The sequence below is a fragment of the Glycine max genome, chromosome 16 (assembly GCF_000004515.6).
Source record: "Glycine max cultivar Williams 82 chromosome 16, Glycine_max_v4.0, whole genome shotgun sequence".
NCBI lineage: Eukaryota > Viridiplantae > Streptophyta > Magnoliopsida > Fabales > Fabaceae > Glycine > Glycine max.
This window is the reverse complement of record NC_038252.2, coordinates 30,276,759-30,294,566: the sequence shown is the minus strand read 5'-3', so window position 1 is coordinate 30,294,566 and position 17,808 is coordinate 30,276,759. Positions and strand designations below refer to the sequence as shown.

Below are 17,808 nucleotides of genomic sequence, written 5' to 3'. Positions count from 1 at the left end.
AATAGAGTTAGGCCTATTCACTTGAGGGATCTTGGTTTAGGTAGTTGTTTTCAGCATAAGAACACTAAAATAACGTTAAATAGAGAAAAATACTTAGTAACATCAAGGTAGGTTCAGTAGAATGACCAAACACTTTTACTTGACTGTTTTTACCTCTCGCTTTTAGATATTTTAAATTTGTAGTTAATTAGAATTGTAGACAAAAACCCCCTTTTGATTATTTACTTGTTTTACACAAATGTTTACTTATTGAATGCACATTTTCTGAATGAAACAATTTCCCTGTGATTCGATACTCGATTCTTACCATTTTATATTACTTGTGCAACTCAGTACACTTGCTGATTAGCATTTGCGGATCATTATTTTCGAACAAGTTTTTGCTGCAAAAAACATTTATGCCATGGAACCAACTAAAGAAGTTGAGTTATGAAATCAAAGATTATGTCACATAAGCGAGAAAGGCGTGGTTAAGCTAGCTAAAAAGCATGTATTGTTTGGAATAAGAAACCAGTATTTGCATAAGCATAATAAAATTTCTTTCAAGGGTCATTCACCTATTTGGAGACCATCAATTCTTGATTTGGTTCATTCTTACCAATGCAACCCTATGTAAACAAAAACTCTAGGTAGCAATTCATATTGTAATGTACATTGATGACCATTCAAGACTTTGATATACATCTTAAAGCTAGAGTGAAGATATTGTTTAAAATGTTTTTAAGAAACTTTAGGCCTCAATTGAGCATGAAAATTGGGAAGAAATTGAAATGTATAAGCACAAAAAATGGAGGTGAATACTCAAGACCATTTGATGTTTATTTAAGAGAGTAAGAGATTAGACATCAAAAGACTCCTCACTATTACATAAAAAGCCTTCAACATCAATTATGGAGGACTTTTAATATCAATTTAGAAATGATGTTGAATCAGTAGTCATTGAAAGTAAGATACTTTATATGACGGTTCAAAACCGATGTTGAATCAGTCGTCATTGAAAGTGAGATACTTGATATGATGGTTCAAACCGATGTTGAAAGCATATTTTTACATTGGTTGTGACTGCTATCAATGCAGAAATTAAGTGCATTTTTATAATATTTATTTTGTTTCATAATGAACCCAACCTACAAATTCAAAATAGGCTCAAACACTAGTGATAAAATTGAATCACATTATTTTATTTTGCAAATACTATTTCATTTTGCAAGCTAAGTAGAAATTAATCAAATTATTCTACATTCATCTTTATATATTTAATTCAAGTCTTGAAATAAGCAATAAAATCCCAGTGTAATTCATGAAAAATCTCATAGTGTTATATCATTTATATTACATTATAGTATTTTTATTGCACTAAATATAATATATCATGTATCCTAATGTACATATTAATTTTAGTTTAGTATTTTATTTTTGAATACACATTAATGTATACTTTTTTTTACTTCTTGTTACTTTATAATAATTGTATATTATTATGTATTAATATATAAAAGATAGATCCATTCATGTATTATACATCTAAATTTGCTTATTTTAAAAAGAAAGTTATATATATTTGAAATGGACATCTGAAAGTAAAAAAAAATATAATTTATATTTTAAAGATCAAGATATCGGTCTTATTTGTCATGTTAGTTGTGTGGTTTCTGTTTTCTTTAAAACTTGTTTGTCTTCTAGATAATTCATTTTGTTTTTATCTTATGGTTATTCTTTGTCTTTTATTTCTTGTACTTTGTCTCCCTGTTTCTCTTTGTTGTTATTCTCTTGATTGTTGAGTATTTAAATTTTTCATAATATTTATATTGCCTACTAAAGAAAGAAAAATTTAGTAAATGATAAATAAAAAGAAAGTTGACAATATATAAGAGGATTTTGTAGTGGGGGAAGAATAAGATGGAAAGAGAATAAAATAAAAAATAAATGAATTTCTTTAAAATCAAACTTACCCCAAAATCTAATAAATTCCTTTGAATTTAATTGTTAATCAATTTCTTAAATAACCTTTTTGAAGTTATGAAATTTTGATAAACCTGAAATGCACATAAAATATTAGAAAAAATTAAAACACATACACAAACAATTAAAAGAAAAACACATAAATTATGACAAATTGGGAAGATGCATTATGCAAGTCTAGTTTAAGTTTGAAACATACATGTTAAAAGAGAGTGAGTGTGACACTGAATGGGTGGAAGAAGAAAGAAAGAAAGAATATGAGTGTTAAATATGTGATTAGTTTGGAGAGAAAAAGGAATAGAGAGAATATAAAGGAACAACAGTTGGAGTTACTACATGAAGCAATTGGATGTCCAATTCCTTTGTGTGGAAGTTAGAGAGAAAAAAGAATAGAGAAAAACAATGTGCAATTACAGAAAACAACGTGCAAATACTTTATTGAAATCTGGATAGAAACTGAGTGCAGTTACTCTTGGTGCCTTGGTGTAGTTCCTTCTATCAGTTGAATGGTAAATTTTAAAAATAATACCCATATACCAAGTCGGTAATATTTTGATTAATTCAGGGTAAAATCAGCTAAGCAAGATTAGAGACCAAAAATAGTTGTTCAGATGAGTATTCCCTTTATCTTTTATTGAGATGGGTATTTCCATTCATGTATTACAATTGCACCAAGGGATTGCACAATAAATGAAGGGTAAAAATATCCAAGTAAATGTGTACATAATAGAGTGTTTTGATGTACACATTTTTATGTCCATTTTATTCTTATAATTATATTCACAAATTATCTACTAACTTCTATTATCTTTCTTTTATTTAAAAAAAACATGAAAAAAATTAATTAGACATAGAATGTATGATTTTTCCTAGTAGTTCCCTAGTAGATAATAAAGGGAATACTTTTCATTTAGTGTTCACATTTTATTAGATAATTTTAATTTTAAATTATTTCTTAAAATTTTAAATTTTCTTCTAACCTATAGTAATTTTCCATTACTTTTATATTATTGGTTTTTCTTTTATTTCGTCACTTTCAAGTAGCTATTTTACTCCATTACTATATGGAATGCAATTGCAACACCAACCAACCCGCCCCTGGCCCCCTCCTCCTCCACTTGAAACGCACCACACAGGTAGATGATGGATAAGCTAATTGCATGTTTGAATTTTTCTTTTTTATTAAGGTTTAAATTCATTTTTCGTTCATGCAATTTAGTATTTTTTTATTTTTATCCCTGAAAAAAATCATTTTAATCTTTGTAAAATGCGTTTTTTTTTCTTTAAAATATTTTAGATAATATTTTTTAACTGTTCAAAGTACTTTTTTATTATTCAAAAGTATTATCTAAAGTACTTTAAGAACAAAAAATAAAACAAACATATTTTGTAAGTATTAAAAAAATTATACAAAACAAAAAAAAAACACTAAATGAAAAATATATTTAAACTTTTTTTTAAACAATTGTCGTTGCCTTGTTAATTTTACGTAATTACATGCATCACATTTGGGTAATTTTATGTACTCATTTTGTATTAATCCATACCTATAGGATATTGGTGACATTAATTTTATGTACTCATTTTTTAAACAATAGTAAAAAATATAGAAAATGTTAAAAAGATATATAAAAATATTAAATTTTATAATATTATGTACTCATTGTTAGTGGACGATAGGCATTATCAATAATATTGTATAAATTTGAAACATTTAGAAAAGAAATAATGTTTTAATATTTGATAATAACGGTAAGTTCTACTTGTTTTACTATAATTGTTTTTTTGCTAACACACTAATTTATTAATAAAAGATTAACATCTTCTAACTAGCCATCACTAGTTGTACCATTTTTTAAGAAGCAGGGTTATGCCCACCACCACATAAAGCATAAGGAATTTAATCTTGTTAAACTTGTTGGTAGGCCACTCATGCTTTGATATTCAAAGGATTGGGTTAGATCAATTTTTTTTGTTCATAGGGAGGAGTTAACATTGGTACAAGGGGGTTTCCAGTGACTCACACACACTTCTCAACATTAATTATTTATTTACTATTCTAAAAGATGTTTAGCAAAACAACATTGTATAAAAAAGGAAAGTTTTTCTATTTCAATTTTCAGATATGACTTTGTGAGATTAAAATATCATGACACCTTCCTCTTATTTCCTATTTTAAAGTCTCATGTCTACATAGTTGGTCCACATAGAAAAACATTTATCCATAATGAAACAATGCATACAAAGTTTGCTAAAAGTGTAAACTGCAACTTAGTGGATTTCCCCCCTTAAATTCCATTACAATTGCATACGAGATTTAAAGCTTCTAAGAGTCCAACTTGATGTAAAATTTCCAAAATTTAGTAATAAAAAAAAGCCTTTTCTCATAATGAAGCTATTCTAGTAATATCATACCGGTGGCGATAACTCTGTCATATATGATCATGACTTGGAAAGGCAATAATTCAGATTTTATTCTCCTATGTTTTAGCAAGATTGATGTATTTGAAGGTTTACGTCTTTATGATGCAGTAATTAGGATTGGAAGCAAAAGTATTTTAACTGAAAACTGCCCGAGTATACAATTTTTTTGCAATCATTTTGTACTTTGTCAAGAAATTGATCCAGAAAAATGAGAAGGGTGGGAAGGAAGACGATGAGAACACTGGGCTTAGTTTGCTTCTTAGCCGGTACTTCATTCTCAATTTTCTGTAATTTAGGGAATATTAGCACTTAGCAGGCATGAGGCTTATGGTACATTGAGTGTCATATTGGATCATTTAATGTGAATCCAAATATGCTATACTAACTTATATGTGATGATACTGTTTCTATGAAATAATTCTTTTCGGAGAATTTCACTTTTTTATTAACTAAACTAAAAATAAAAACAAACATTCTGCAGCAGGTGATGTGATCCCAACCCCAACTTCCTGTGAGAACTGTCAGGTTACTCCACCACCTTCTGGTTATCCTTTTTATGAAGCTCCACCACCACCATCACAACCACCTCCTCCATCTTCTGGCTACTCTATATATGGTGCTCCACCGCCACCATCACCACACAAGTGAGGCCAATCTAAGTGTATATATAGATGGTAATAAAATTATTGAATGTAGCTATTAGATCATAACTACATTTTTGTATATATACCTTGTATGTGTGAAATGACAAATTGTTATTTAATTATAAGTTTTTTTTCTATTGTACTACTAGCTACTAAAACATATATACAAGCAAGGTAGCTTCTTGTACTTATTCATTAACTATTTTAATAGCTGAAATTTGACCAAGTCTCATATGAGACATTACCTAGGTAGAATGCCACAAAAATTTCGCGAAAATAATTATAAAAAAAAACATTCTACATCGTTTGCACCTCCAAAACCGATGTAGAATGTCCACAATTCTAAGATGGGTCTGACATTATGCCCGTCTTCGTACCCATGCCTTTCTAAGCCGGTCATTGAACCGATGATGTAGGGCCTCGGGTTTTCAACGACACTGGCTACAACCACACGTCGTAACCGATGTAGAAAGACCCTCAAAATCAATGTAGAAAACCTATTTTCTAGTAGTGAACATGCAAATACTCTATAGAAATCTGGATAAAAGCTAGGTGTAGTTACTCTTGGTGCCTTGGTGGCTTTGTGTGGTTCCATCTATCAGTTGAATGGTAAATTTTAAAAATAATACACAAATACCAGCCGGTAATATTTTGATTAATTCAGGGTAAAATCAGCTAAGCAAGATTAGAGGCCAAAAATATTAGTTGAGATGGGTATTCTCTTTATCTTTTGTTGAGATGGATATTTCCATTCATGTATTACAATTGCACCAAGGGATTGCACAATATTGCACAATAAATGAAGGGTAAAAATATCCAAGTAAATGTGTACGGAATAGAGTGTTTTGATGTACACATTTTTATGTCATTTTATTCTTATAATTATATTCACAAATTATCTACTAACTTCTATTATCTTTCTTTTATTTAAAAAAACATGAAAAAAATTAATTAGACATAGAGTGTATGATTTTTCCTAGTAGTTCCCTAGTAGATAATAAAGGGAATACGTTCACATTTCATTACATAATTTTAATTTTAAATTATTTCTTAAACTTTTAAATTTTCTTCTAACCTATAGTAATTTTCCATTACTTTTATATTGTTGATTTTTCTTTTATTCCGTCACTTTCAAGTAGCTATTTTACTCCATTACTATATGGAATGCAATTGCAACACCAACCCGTCCCTGACCCCCTCCTCCTCCACTTGAAACGCAGAATTTCCCCAGCTCCACCTCCAACTCCAACTTCCATCATCAAAGAGACTCGTCCCACATGGGTAGATGATGCATAAGCCAATTGCATGTTTGAATTTTTTTTTTAAGGTTTAAATACATTTTTTGTTCATGCAATTTAGTATTTTTTTTATTTTTATCCCTGAAAAAAATAATTTTAATCCTTATAAAATGTGTTTTTTTTTTCTTTAAAATATTTTAGATAGTATTTTTTAACTGTTCAAAGTACTTTTTTATTATTCAAAAGTATTATCTAAAGTACTTTAAGAACAAAAAATAAAACAAACATATTTTGTAAGTATTAAAAAAATTACAGAAAACGAAAAAAAACACTAAATAAAAAATATAGTTAAACTTTTTTTTAACCAATTGGCATTGCCTTGTTAATTTTACTAATTACATCATCACATTTGGGTAATTTTATGTACTCATTTTTTAAACAATAGTAAAAAATATAGAAAATGTTAAAAAGATATATAAAAATATTAAATATAATAAATATATTAAATAAGTTTTTTTAAAAAAATATAGAATAAAACCATAAAAAATATTAAATAAAACAAAAAAAATAAAACATATATTAATTCTTTAAATAATTGAAATAAAAAATTATTTTCAATTTATATATCAAAAAATTAATTTACTTTACGACTTTAAAGTCGTAAAAAAAATATTATAACTTTAAAACAAAAAAAAAACTATTAAGACTTTGGTTGTACTAAAAAAATGAAAATCGCATGAAATTTAATGACTTTAATATTGAAAAAAAAAAGTAATAAAAAGTTATAATTCCTATTATGACTTATCTTTAAATTGATATTAATTTAGAATATTAATTAATGAGATTAGGAGTAACTCTTTTAAAATTAATTTAATCCGTGTTTTAAGCAAAGTATAATATTTTATTTTACTTGAATTCTTATGTTTTTTTTCTTCCCTTGAATTTGAATTCTTATGCCATGATTGGGGATGCAGTTAAATGGGTCAAGGAGACAAAACAAATAATAATTTGAATTTTTAAAATATACTAATTTCAGTAGTTTGTTAATTAATGGTTCCTTTCTTTAAATTTTAAAAATTAAACAATTTGCTAATTTAAACTGAAAATTCTTATGAATTTTAAATTTATATTTTTTAATTGAAATTACTACCTTTTTAATTTTAACCATCACCTAATTTTTTTATTAAAAACTGTTCATTTATTTGAATTTTAAAATATACCAAATCTGTTAATTAAGATGGCTTATTTTTTAAAATTTAAAAACATAACAATTTGTTAATTAAAACCATCCATTTTTTGTGCATATGACTTTTTTATCTGTACATAAAAAATGTCAATTTGTTAATTAAAACTACTTTCATAAAGAAAAAAAGCAACGGAAACTACTCATTTTTAAGAATTTTAACAATCTACCAAATTATTAAATAAAAATGTCAATTTTTTTAATTTTAGAAATCTACTATTTATTAGCAAAAATTAATTATTTTAAAAATTTAATATCCTACCAGTTTTTTAATTAAACTCCCAAGGCTTTTTAATATTGTTTTATTTCTTCTTTTTTTACTATATTTTTATTTTTAAACTTTGGTATCTATCTAGATTTCATAGTTTTGTATCTCTTAAACTCTCATGTCTTCTTACATTAAAAATTACAAGTTTTTGATACATCAAATTTAACACAATAAAAAGATGATAACACAATACAAATATAATTTGTCAATAAAAGAAGATGTATGACTATAATTTATCTTATTGTTTTAGATAAATAATATTTTTTTTCTTTTGATAATATATTACTAACATATTTTTTTTATGTTTGTGTGTATAATAATCACACTTCGGTATAACATGCATATAATATACAAAATCATATTAAACTAATATTAATATATACACACTAATGCATTGTGAAATAAATTTAAAAATATTTCTCTTTCAATAAAAAAAACACAAAATAAAAATATGAGCAGAGAAGTGTGCCATCATCTGTGTTTCCATTAGTTAGTATTATAGATAAAATTAAATGCATTCCTAACTTCATATCAATTCCCAAACTCTTAAGAAACATGTAAATTTAACCCCTTTTCTTTTTCCTAAGAATCCTCATTTTTAAATATATTTTAGGTAACAAAAATATATAGTTGTGGTTGTCCTAGAACACTTCAAATCACTCTCCATTATCAATTTAAAAAAAAAAAAAAAAACCCAAAGGGATGTTGAAAAACCAACTGGGGGCCCAAAGTAATAGGACGAATGCACCTGCAAAATTACGTAACCCGAAAATAATAAAATTTTCAATTGCATTCGGCAAACCCTTTCCGTATCTTCCACACTCGTGTCTCCAACGAGAACGCGCCACGTCATCCCCAATCGTGTTTTTCCCCTCACTTTAATCTCTCTTCCCTTCGCACTTTCCCAACTCCTCAAAATTGAGTGTCATTACCTTTCTCTGAGTCCAAGTTCCAACGAAATGTGAACAGTGAAAGAAACAAAAAAAACACCATGATGCTGAAGGCGGCACCGCGTGCAGTAATCTACTACCTCTCGGAGCACCCGGCTATCGTGGGGTTCCGGTGGAGCCACGCCCAATCATGGGGCGCCACGTGGTCCTTCCTCTTCTCCTCAATTGCCTCCTACCTCTTCCTCTCAGTCTTCCTATACTTCTCTCTTTCTCTCCTCTTCCGCCGCCGTCAAATCCCTCTCGGCCCCCTTCCCGCCGTCCACAGCCTCTCCATGTCCCTCATCTCCGCCACGATCTTCGCCGGCATCCTCCTCTCTGCCGCCGCCGAGATCAGCGACACGCGGTGGTTCTGGCGGCGCTCCAAAACCCCCCTACAGTGGCTCCTCTGCTTCCCCTTGGGCACGCGCCCCTCGGGGCGCGTCTTCTTCTGGTCCTACGTCTACTACCTCTCCCGCTTCCTCCACATGCTCCGCACCCTCCTCAGAATCCTACGCCACCGCAGGCTATCATTTTTTCATCTGTTGAGTAACTCAATCTCCGCACTCGCCTCCTTCCTCTGGCTCGAGTTCTCGCAGTCCTTTCAAGTAATGAGTAGAAACATTTAGAAGAGTTCGGTTACGCAATAATAATGATATCTCTGAAAGTTGAATTTGTATTTTGCTTGAAAGTATTTAATTTTTGTAAATGTTTTTACTCATTATTAGGTCCTCGCAATTCTCTTCGCCACGCTCGTGTACGCAGCCGTCTACGGCTACCGCTTCTGGACCGCCATCGGCCTCCGCGGCGCGTGCTTCCCCTTCGTCCTCAGCTGCCAGATCGTGCTCCTCGCCTGCAATGTTGCCTGCCACGTCGCCGTCTTCTTCCTCCACTTCTTCCTCAAGGGCGGGTGCAATGGGATCGGCGCGTGGGTCTTCAACTCAATCCTCAACCTCGCTCTTCTTATGCTCTCTCTTAACTTCTACGTGAGAATGCACGTTCACAAGAGGAGGAGGAAAGTTAGGGATGTTACTGTTACTGTTGCTACTGCACTGTCTTAACGAGCGCGTGAGTGCAACAAATATTGAAGTTTAATTGTGGAAATATATATTAGACACGAGTTGGTTGTTGCAATTTGGGGTCCCAAGTGTGTTCCCTTTTTAATGTTCATCATTTTTAGCATGGAACAGGTGAACAAGATATTATAGTATAGTGTTGTTGGAAAGCAAATATTATAGTAGTAATATTTTTGTGGTACGGATTATGATTTTGTGAATATGTTGTAGTATATATGAATCATGATTAGTTAGTTCATTTCTATACTAGGATCTAACACAGTTAATAGATATCTATATGTAGTATTTATTAAGTATTAGTTTGATTTTTAGCGGTAAATAAAAAAAAATTGGAAGAAACAAAACTTGGTTAAGATATCTTGTTTTTAGAAGGAAAAAAAGTTAATTCATTCCTACATTACTTAATTGAGAATGGATTCTAATCACACAGGAGTTTTTGTAAAATTTCAAACCAAAAGATAAGGAGATAAGATGTATGTATATTGAGAATTAGATTTTTATCACTAAAGTTTATGTGATTTAAATGTAAAGTGAAAAATTATATTTTATTAGATAAATTTTAGTTGAATGAATGTTATTTTGGTTTCAACTTCTAATATAGTTGATTTATTATAGTTGGTAATAATTTTTACTATAAATAAAGAAGAGTTTTAGTGGAGAAATAATACATGAAGAGAGTGTGTGAGAAGAGATATTATAAAACAAAGTCACTTTGGTGAGAGAAAAATATCTTTATGTGAAAGTATTATCATTTTTTGTAACCATTAAATGAGGTACTTGGATTAAAGCGATACACTATTTGGGGTGAGGTGAGTTACAATATTATAATCATTCTTGTAATAGTAAAAATATTTTTGAGAGGTTTGGTGGACGCAGACAATAGGTAAATTCTTGTGTCTGATATTATTTTTCTTTACACTATAATCTTTGTGTGTGTTCTCATAATCCTTTATAGATGCGAATAATTTTATTTGTGAGAGTCTTGATTACTCACTATTTTTTAATTGTTTTTGGTAGGAAAGAAAGCTTTTCTTCAGCTACCGATGTTCATACCAAACACTGACTATGTATATGATCCCAATTACGCTTCAATTGAATAATGGGTGGACGAAATCTTGGTAGTTTTTTAGTGCTAGCTAGTTATCATCGACGATGTACCAAATAGAAAGAGAATAACATCCACTCAATGTGGCTCCAAATTAATATACGATATAATATATATCATTTTCGTAGGGTTATCTTTTTGGAGGTGTACCAATCGAGCATCCCTTCGGAGTCCATTTACCTGAATCAATTACAGCTAGCAAGCAAGGTTTCTTTCATTTGGGGAAAAAACTCTAGGTCTACACATGAAAAACAAAAATTGTCTAGTTTGGTAGTTCGCGTGGTCACGTTTCTGGTGGTTTGACATGTTGTCTCTATTGCTCTATTGAGCTCTAACCTTTATTTTTAGGTGACAACGTTACATTAGAAAGCATCCAAGTAGACGAAGACGCATTCATTTCGTAAAAAGCACGGTGTCGTTGTCACGTATCTGACCAAATTGATTCACTGCTAAGCATAGAGTATCTGACCAATTTGAAGACGAATATGCCTTTGAAATAATTATGATGGCCCATTCAAGTGATGAGGGAAACAAAGAAGGAAAATTATTATGGCATGGTCAAATAAAGTGAGAATATTATGCATTAAAAGAAACAAAATCTGATGAAATTGGTGATTGGGAGTTGCTATTTTCACTCTCTTTATTATTAATACACTCTCCTTTCAATTTTTTTTTTCAAAAATATCCTGAATTCTGGAAACTAATAATACACTCCCCTTACGCTCCCTCCCTCCCTCTGGGTACCAGATTCTGGAAGTCTAATCACAAACACTTTTCCATGCTTTCCGTTCTTTAATGATCTTCTTCCTATTCCTTAATTTGCACAATTGCTCAACACCCTCATCGATCCAATAACCGAAGTGATTGAAAAAACCTTTAAGCATTGACAACGAATATCGTAGATCCAATAACCCAAAGGTGTGGATGGAAATTGAAAAAGCGAATAAGAGATGAAGTGATAAACTGCACTGAATAATTATGTCATGACTAGAGAGCAATATTAGAATTACATTTGTTCTCTTCAGGGATGGTCACGGTGCAATCTGTATGCGTAATCACAAAAACCTATTTTGACTTCTCCCCCTTTCCGCGTTTTACTTCTAATAATTGTTTTAAATAAAGCACATTGATCAATTCATGTTCCCACACTTTGTCTATAAAGGTTTGAAGGCATAATAGTTTCCAATAGTCCTCTCACCTGGCCAACCCCTGTTTACACAATCACCGTTTGGTAAAAGGGGAGTGTATTTGTTTCTGAAATTTCGGTAAAATAAAATTACAAAGAAAAGTGTATTAGTAAAGAGTGATAGTGGAAATAGTAATCAACCCCTCTTTAACCTCTCTTTATTTTATTTTTTTTAATTTCAGTTTTTCATATCTCCTCTTAAATAAATAATAAAAGTTTAGTATTCTCACCTTGTTTTATTCACTTTTTCCCTTTATATCTATTAAACTCGAAAAATGAAGAAGAAGAAAGGGTTGAAGGTAAGAATGTATTTTAGTAAGCGTCCAAGCACGCAAAGACGGAGTCATTAGTAATTGCACGCCGTCGATGTCACGTATCATAGTCTCACAAGATGATTTGGAATATAGAATATCTAATCTTTGAATACAAATATGTCATCGTAATAATAAGTTAACGACCCATCTGACAAACTGGCTGTTGAATCAAAGATGGCATATTATCAAATGAGAATATTCACCTCCTATGGTTAATTGTTTTTTGGATTATGGTAAACGTCTGAGGTAGAAATAGATGAAAGATAGCTTTCTGATTAATAATAATAATAAAAAAAAGAAAGATAGGAAGGGAGAAAAAATATATAATAAGCAATATGATGAAAAGAAATAAAGAAATAAGAAAATGAAATAAAAATGAGATAGAAGATAAATTGGTGTATGTTTATCATTTTTAATTTTTTTTAAGGAAAATGATAAATGTTCATTTCATTTTTTAGTGTATTTGGGTGGAATGAAAAAGAAAAAGACAACAACTATGTGATGTAATAAAAAAGAAAGAAATAAATAAAAAGAAAATGATATATATATATATATATATATATATATATATATATATATATATATATATATATATATATATATATATATATGAACACCTAAATGCTGGATAACAACTAGTGAGAAAACCAAAAAGAAGCGTAACAATGATATGCGATATATGTGACGTAATACAAAAAAAAAAAATAGAAATAATAAGTAGTAATGGAGTGTTTAATGTGAAATAGTGCTCACATATCATTACTCAAATTGGAGAGGTTTTGGTTCTTATGAGTTCGATCTCAAGTATGCAAGCATAGTTAGGATCACCATATGAAGTATTGTTTTTTTTTTTTTTTTCTTGGGGCTCCAAGGGGCTTAATGCCCAAAACTAAAAGCCTCTAAAAAAAGCAAACAACAAAAGCATCCGCAAGCAAACGTATATGAATCCACGTAAGAGGAGAATTGAAAACTTGGAGCCCTTCATCTATATCCAACCCTCGTTTTGCCAGGCATCAACAACTTGATTTGCTTTTCTGAGCACATGGCCACAACTAACCAACTCAACCTCTTCTGCCATTTCCACCACCTTATTACACAATGCATAATGTTAGCAATCAGGGGGTGCAATTAGATGTTAGCAAACAGGGGGTACAAGTAGCTAGGAGCAGGCCCAAGAGGAATAGCACTACGCCAGCTTACCTGAAAGATTTCATCTGAGATTTGTTGAGTAGGTGTTCAAATATTCTCTCCCGGCATCACAATCTTCAACACCTTAGCTTGTATGCCATTTCCCTCATAATTGTGTAGTTCCGTTAGGATTATGCTAGCACAAAATGACAAAATCAGTTATCTTTTGCATTATAAATAGATAATCATTGTAATAAGGCAAGGCAATGAAAATTACTCTGAGTTTTCCTTCTCTTCTCTTCTTCTTGGGAGGTTACTGGTCCTCTAAAGCAGGTTCTTCTATCAATTTTAGTGCTCTCGTTCTTCAATGGCGGAATCCACCAGGTCTAAAGCTTCTTCAGACAGGCTGGAAGATGCCATAGCCAAACTCACTACCCATCACCTATCCATGACAGAAACAGTACAAACTATGACCCTGAAACTCGACAAATTAATCCACAAGTTAGCCTAACCTGAGACTTCATCTCCATCCCTTTCTACGTCCAATAACCCACCAACCATGGCCACCTCCACCCCTCATTGCTCGAAACTCGATGTTCCCCGCTTTGATGGGATCGAACCCTTTGGTTAGATCTATAAGATCAACCAATTCTTCAATTACCATGCCACGCCCGAGCACGATTGACTGACCATCGCCTCCTTCTACATGGATGGGCACGCCCTGGCCTGGTTTTAGTGGATGACCAGTAATGGTCAGTTCACCTCTTGGTCAGGTTTCCTCCAAGCGCTGCAGACACGATTCGCCCCGTCGCAATACGAGGATCCCACCGGTGCCCTTTGCAAACATACACGGTGCTCCACAGTCAGCACATACCTTTCGGAGTTCGAAGATCTTGCGAATCGTATTGTTGGACTGCCTTCGCCGTTCCTCTTGAGTTGCTTTATCTCGGGATTGACTCCGGAGATATGCCGGGAGGTCCAAGCCCATCAACCTCTTGTTGGATCAAGTGCCCTCAGAATAATTAAGAAGGGGGGGTTGAATTAATTATTCCTAAACCTTTACTAATTAAAAATTTACTCTTCTAAGGCTTTTACTATGTTGTTAAGTAAATGAAGAATAGAAAAGAAACTTAACCAAAAGTAAAAGGGGAAATTAAAGTGCACAACGGAAATTAAAAGAGTAGGGAAGAAGAGAATGAAAAAGATGAATAGCACAAGTTTTCAAGGTTTGGAAAACCAGAAAACTTTTAAAGGCTTTTGATAAAAGAAGAAGAAGAATGAGTTCAAAAAGATTCAGAAATCAATTGGCAAAAGTTTGTTGTCTAAAGAATGAATTGAATTGATTTTGAAATGCAAATCAAAGTCTTACTTTTATAGACTCTTCATGTCTGGTCAAGAGAACCATTAGAAGAGTTATAACCTTTAAAAAAACTTTAAAACCATTTGGAAAAGTTATAACTTTTAGAAAAACTTGAAAACTATTGGAAGAGTTACATCTTTTGATTTTGTTCAGAAACTATCACTGGTAATCGATTACCAAATCAGTGTAATCGATCACACAAAGTTTTTTTGTGAAAGGATGTGACTTTTCATAATTAAATTTGAATTCCAGCATTCAAATACACTGGTAATCGATTACTAAATCATTGTAATCGATTACAACATTTTGAAATCAATTGGAACGTTGTAAATTCAGTTGAAGGCTTTTTGAAAAACATTTTGCTACTGGTAATCGATTACAACAATTTGGTAATTGATTACCAGAGAGTAAAAACTCTTTGGTAAAAGGTTTTTGAGAAAAATTCATGTGCTACTCAGTTTTTGTAAAAACTTTTTAATACTTATCTTGATTGAGTCTTCTCTTGATTCTTGAATCTTTAGTCTTGAATCTTGATCTTGATTCTTGGAACTTGAATCTTGAAACTTGATTCTTGATTCTTGAAATCAAATTTCCTCTTGAACCTTGAAGTGTTCTTGATTCAATCTTGAACTTATTCTTTGATTCTTGAGATCATCATCTTTGTTATCATGAAGTGTTCTTGACTTTTGAGCTTTTTATCATCATCTTTGTTATCATCAAAACTCTTTGAATCAATCTTAATTCATCATGAAGCTTGCTTCTACACCTTTAACTCTGGTGCAGGCACCGGGCTTAGCTAGGCTTTAGGAGGAGAAGCTTTTGGATGCACGTTCCCTGAGCCGAGCGTGTCCACACACACTCGTCGCGCCTCCCCCGCGGCCCTTGTCGTCAATCGTGACCCCATTGCTTCCAGCCCCAGTGAAAACCCCAACCCTAGTACCTTTGAAGAGACTCACCCCGGATGAATTGGCTTCGCGTAGGGAACGTGGTTTGCGTTTCAATTTTGATGAACAATTTCATCAAGGGATCGTATGTTCCTTTTAATAGCGGATGAGGAAGATGCAACCCAAGATGACCCTACCCAATTGGAGCAGCCGCACGACCCACCTGATGCCACTAACCCGATGCAGGCCCAAATCACGATCCACTCTCTTTCGGGTCATTTAGCGCCTTAGACCCTGCATCTGTTAGGCCATGTTGCTAATCACCAACTCGTGATCCTGGTTGATGGGGGCAGCACCCATAATTTTATCCAGGAACCATTGGTGCGACAATTGGGCCTCGCTACTCAGACCACACCTCCACTACGCATCATGCTTGGAAATGGCTACCACCTTCACTGTGACCACATCTACAAGGCGGTTACCATCATCATCCAACACATTCCTTTTGTCGTGGACCTCCATGTGTTGCCCCTGTGTGGTGCCAGCGTGGTCTTAGGCGTGCAGTGGCTCAAGACACTTGGACCCATCATGACTGACTACAACACTCTAAGCATGAAATTTTTTCATGAAGGCCACTTAGTCGAGTTTCAAGGGGATACTGATCTTGTCTCTGTTCTCCTCACCCCACCACAGCTTCGCTGATTAGCCCAAAAACAGGGAGCGAGTGCGTATTTTCATATTGCAATCACTCCTTCTAAGTTCCCTTCGAACCAAAGTGACAAACCTCCTGTTCCACCACTAGTTCAACACCTCTTAGACCAATTCAACCTCATTTTCCAAGAACCGCAGTCCTTGCCTCCTTTCCGTCCAACTGATCATCACATCCATCTACAAACCAACTCCACCCCTGTCAATGTACGCCCATATCGTTACCCCCACTATCAGAAGCAGGAAATTGAGACGCAGGTGACCTCCTACAGAACGGGATCATTAGACCCAGCACAAGCCCGTTCTCATCTCCGATCCTTTTGGTGAGGAAGCATGATGGATCTTGGTGCTTTTGCATAGACTATTGCGCTTTAAACGCCATAACGATCAAGGATCATTTTCTGATACCCACCATATATGAACTACTAGATGAATTGGGTGGCACTAGTTGGTTTTCAAAGTTGGACCTTTTCCAGGGGTCCCACCAGATATGCATGAATGAAGAGGATATCTGTAAGACCGCCTTTCGCACCCATCACGGTCATTTTGAATTTCGAGTGATGCCCTTTGGGCTTTGCAATGCCCCATCTTCTTTCCAAGCAACCATGAATTCCATTTTCTGGCCACATCTTTGCCACTTTGTTATCATCTTCTTCGACGACATCTTAATTTACAGTCGCACCTTCGAGGCTCACTTGTCCCATTTGGCGACAGTATTTCAGATTCTTGTGGAAGAGCAATTTATTCTTAAACACGCCAAGTGTTCTTTTGCTCAAACTCAGGTGGAGTATTTGGGCCATGTGGTTTCGGCCATGGGGGTGGCGCTAGTGTCTGCGAAAGTTTAGGCCATCCAAGATTGGCCAGTTCCACAATCTATCAGAGCTATTCATAGTTTCTTGGGTTTTACAAGTTTTTATCGTCGTTTTATTCGTGGTTATGCTTCAATTGCGGCACCTCTTGTCAAATCCACCACTCTGGATACGTTTTAATGGTCCCCGAACACCTATGATGCTTTTTGTCAGTTGAAGGCAACACTAATGACGACTCTTGTGTTATCGCTACCTGACTTTGTAGTTCCTTTCACTGTCGAAATAGATGCTTCAGGCATTGGCATGGGAGCGGTTTTGTTGCAGAATGGGCATCCCGTTGCCTTCTTCAGTAAGTCGTTCACTCCCAAGCTTCTTCGAGCCTCTACATATGTCCGAGAATTATTTGCTATCACCGCTGCAGTGAAGAAATGACAACAATATCTTTTGGGTCACTGTTTCACAATATTGATTGATCACAGAAGCCTTAAGGAGTTGCATACTCAGGTGATTCAGACACCAGAGCAACAGAGGTA

The 17,808-nt window shown here is 33.2% G+C and overlaps 1 protein-coding gene and 1 non-coding gene across 2 annotated transcripts; both read left to right on the top strand.

The window, feature by feature from the left end:
• Positions 1 to 8,484: 8,484 nt before the first annotated feature.
• Positions 8,485 to 9,962, top strand: LOC121173729 (elongation of fatty acids protein 3-like). Its single transcript, XM_041010507.1, has 2 exons — positions 8,485 to 9,313; positions 9,434 to 9,962. The coding sequence occupies exons 1-2, from the start codon at positions 8,771 to 8,773 to the stop codon at positions 9,764 to 9,766; spliced, it is 876 nt and encodes a 291-aa protein (XP_040866441.1). The 5' UTR covers positions 8,485 to 8,770; the 3' UTR covers positions 9,767 to 9,962.
• On the top strand, positions 9,309 to 9,436 carry MIR9729 (microRNA MIR9729). The gene has a single exon (NR_126764.1). It is a non-coding gene; the product is annotated as a microRNA MIR9729 (primary transcript).
• Positions 9,963 to 17,808: the final 7,846 nt, after the last annotated feature.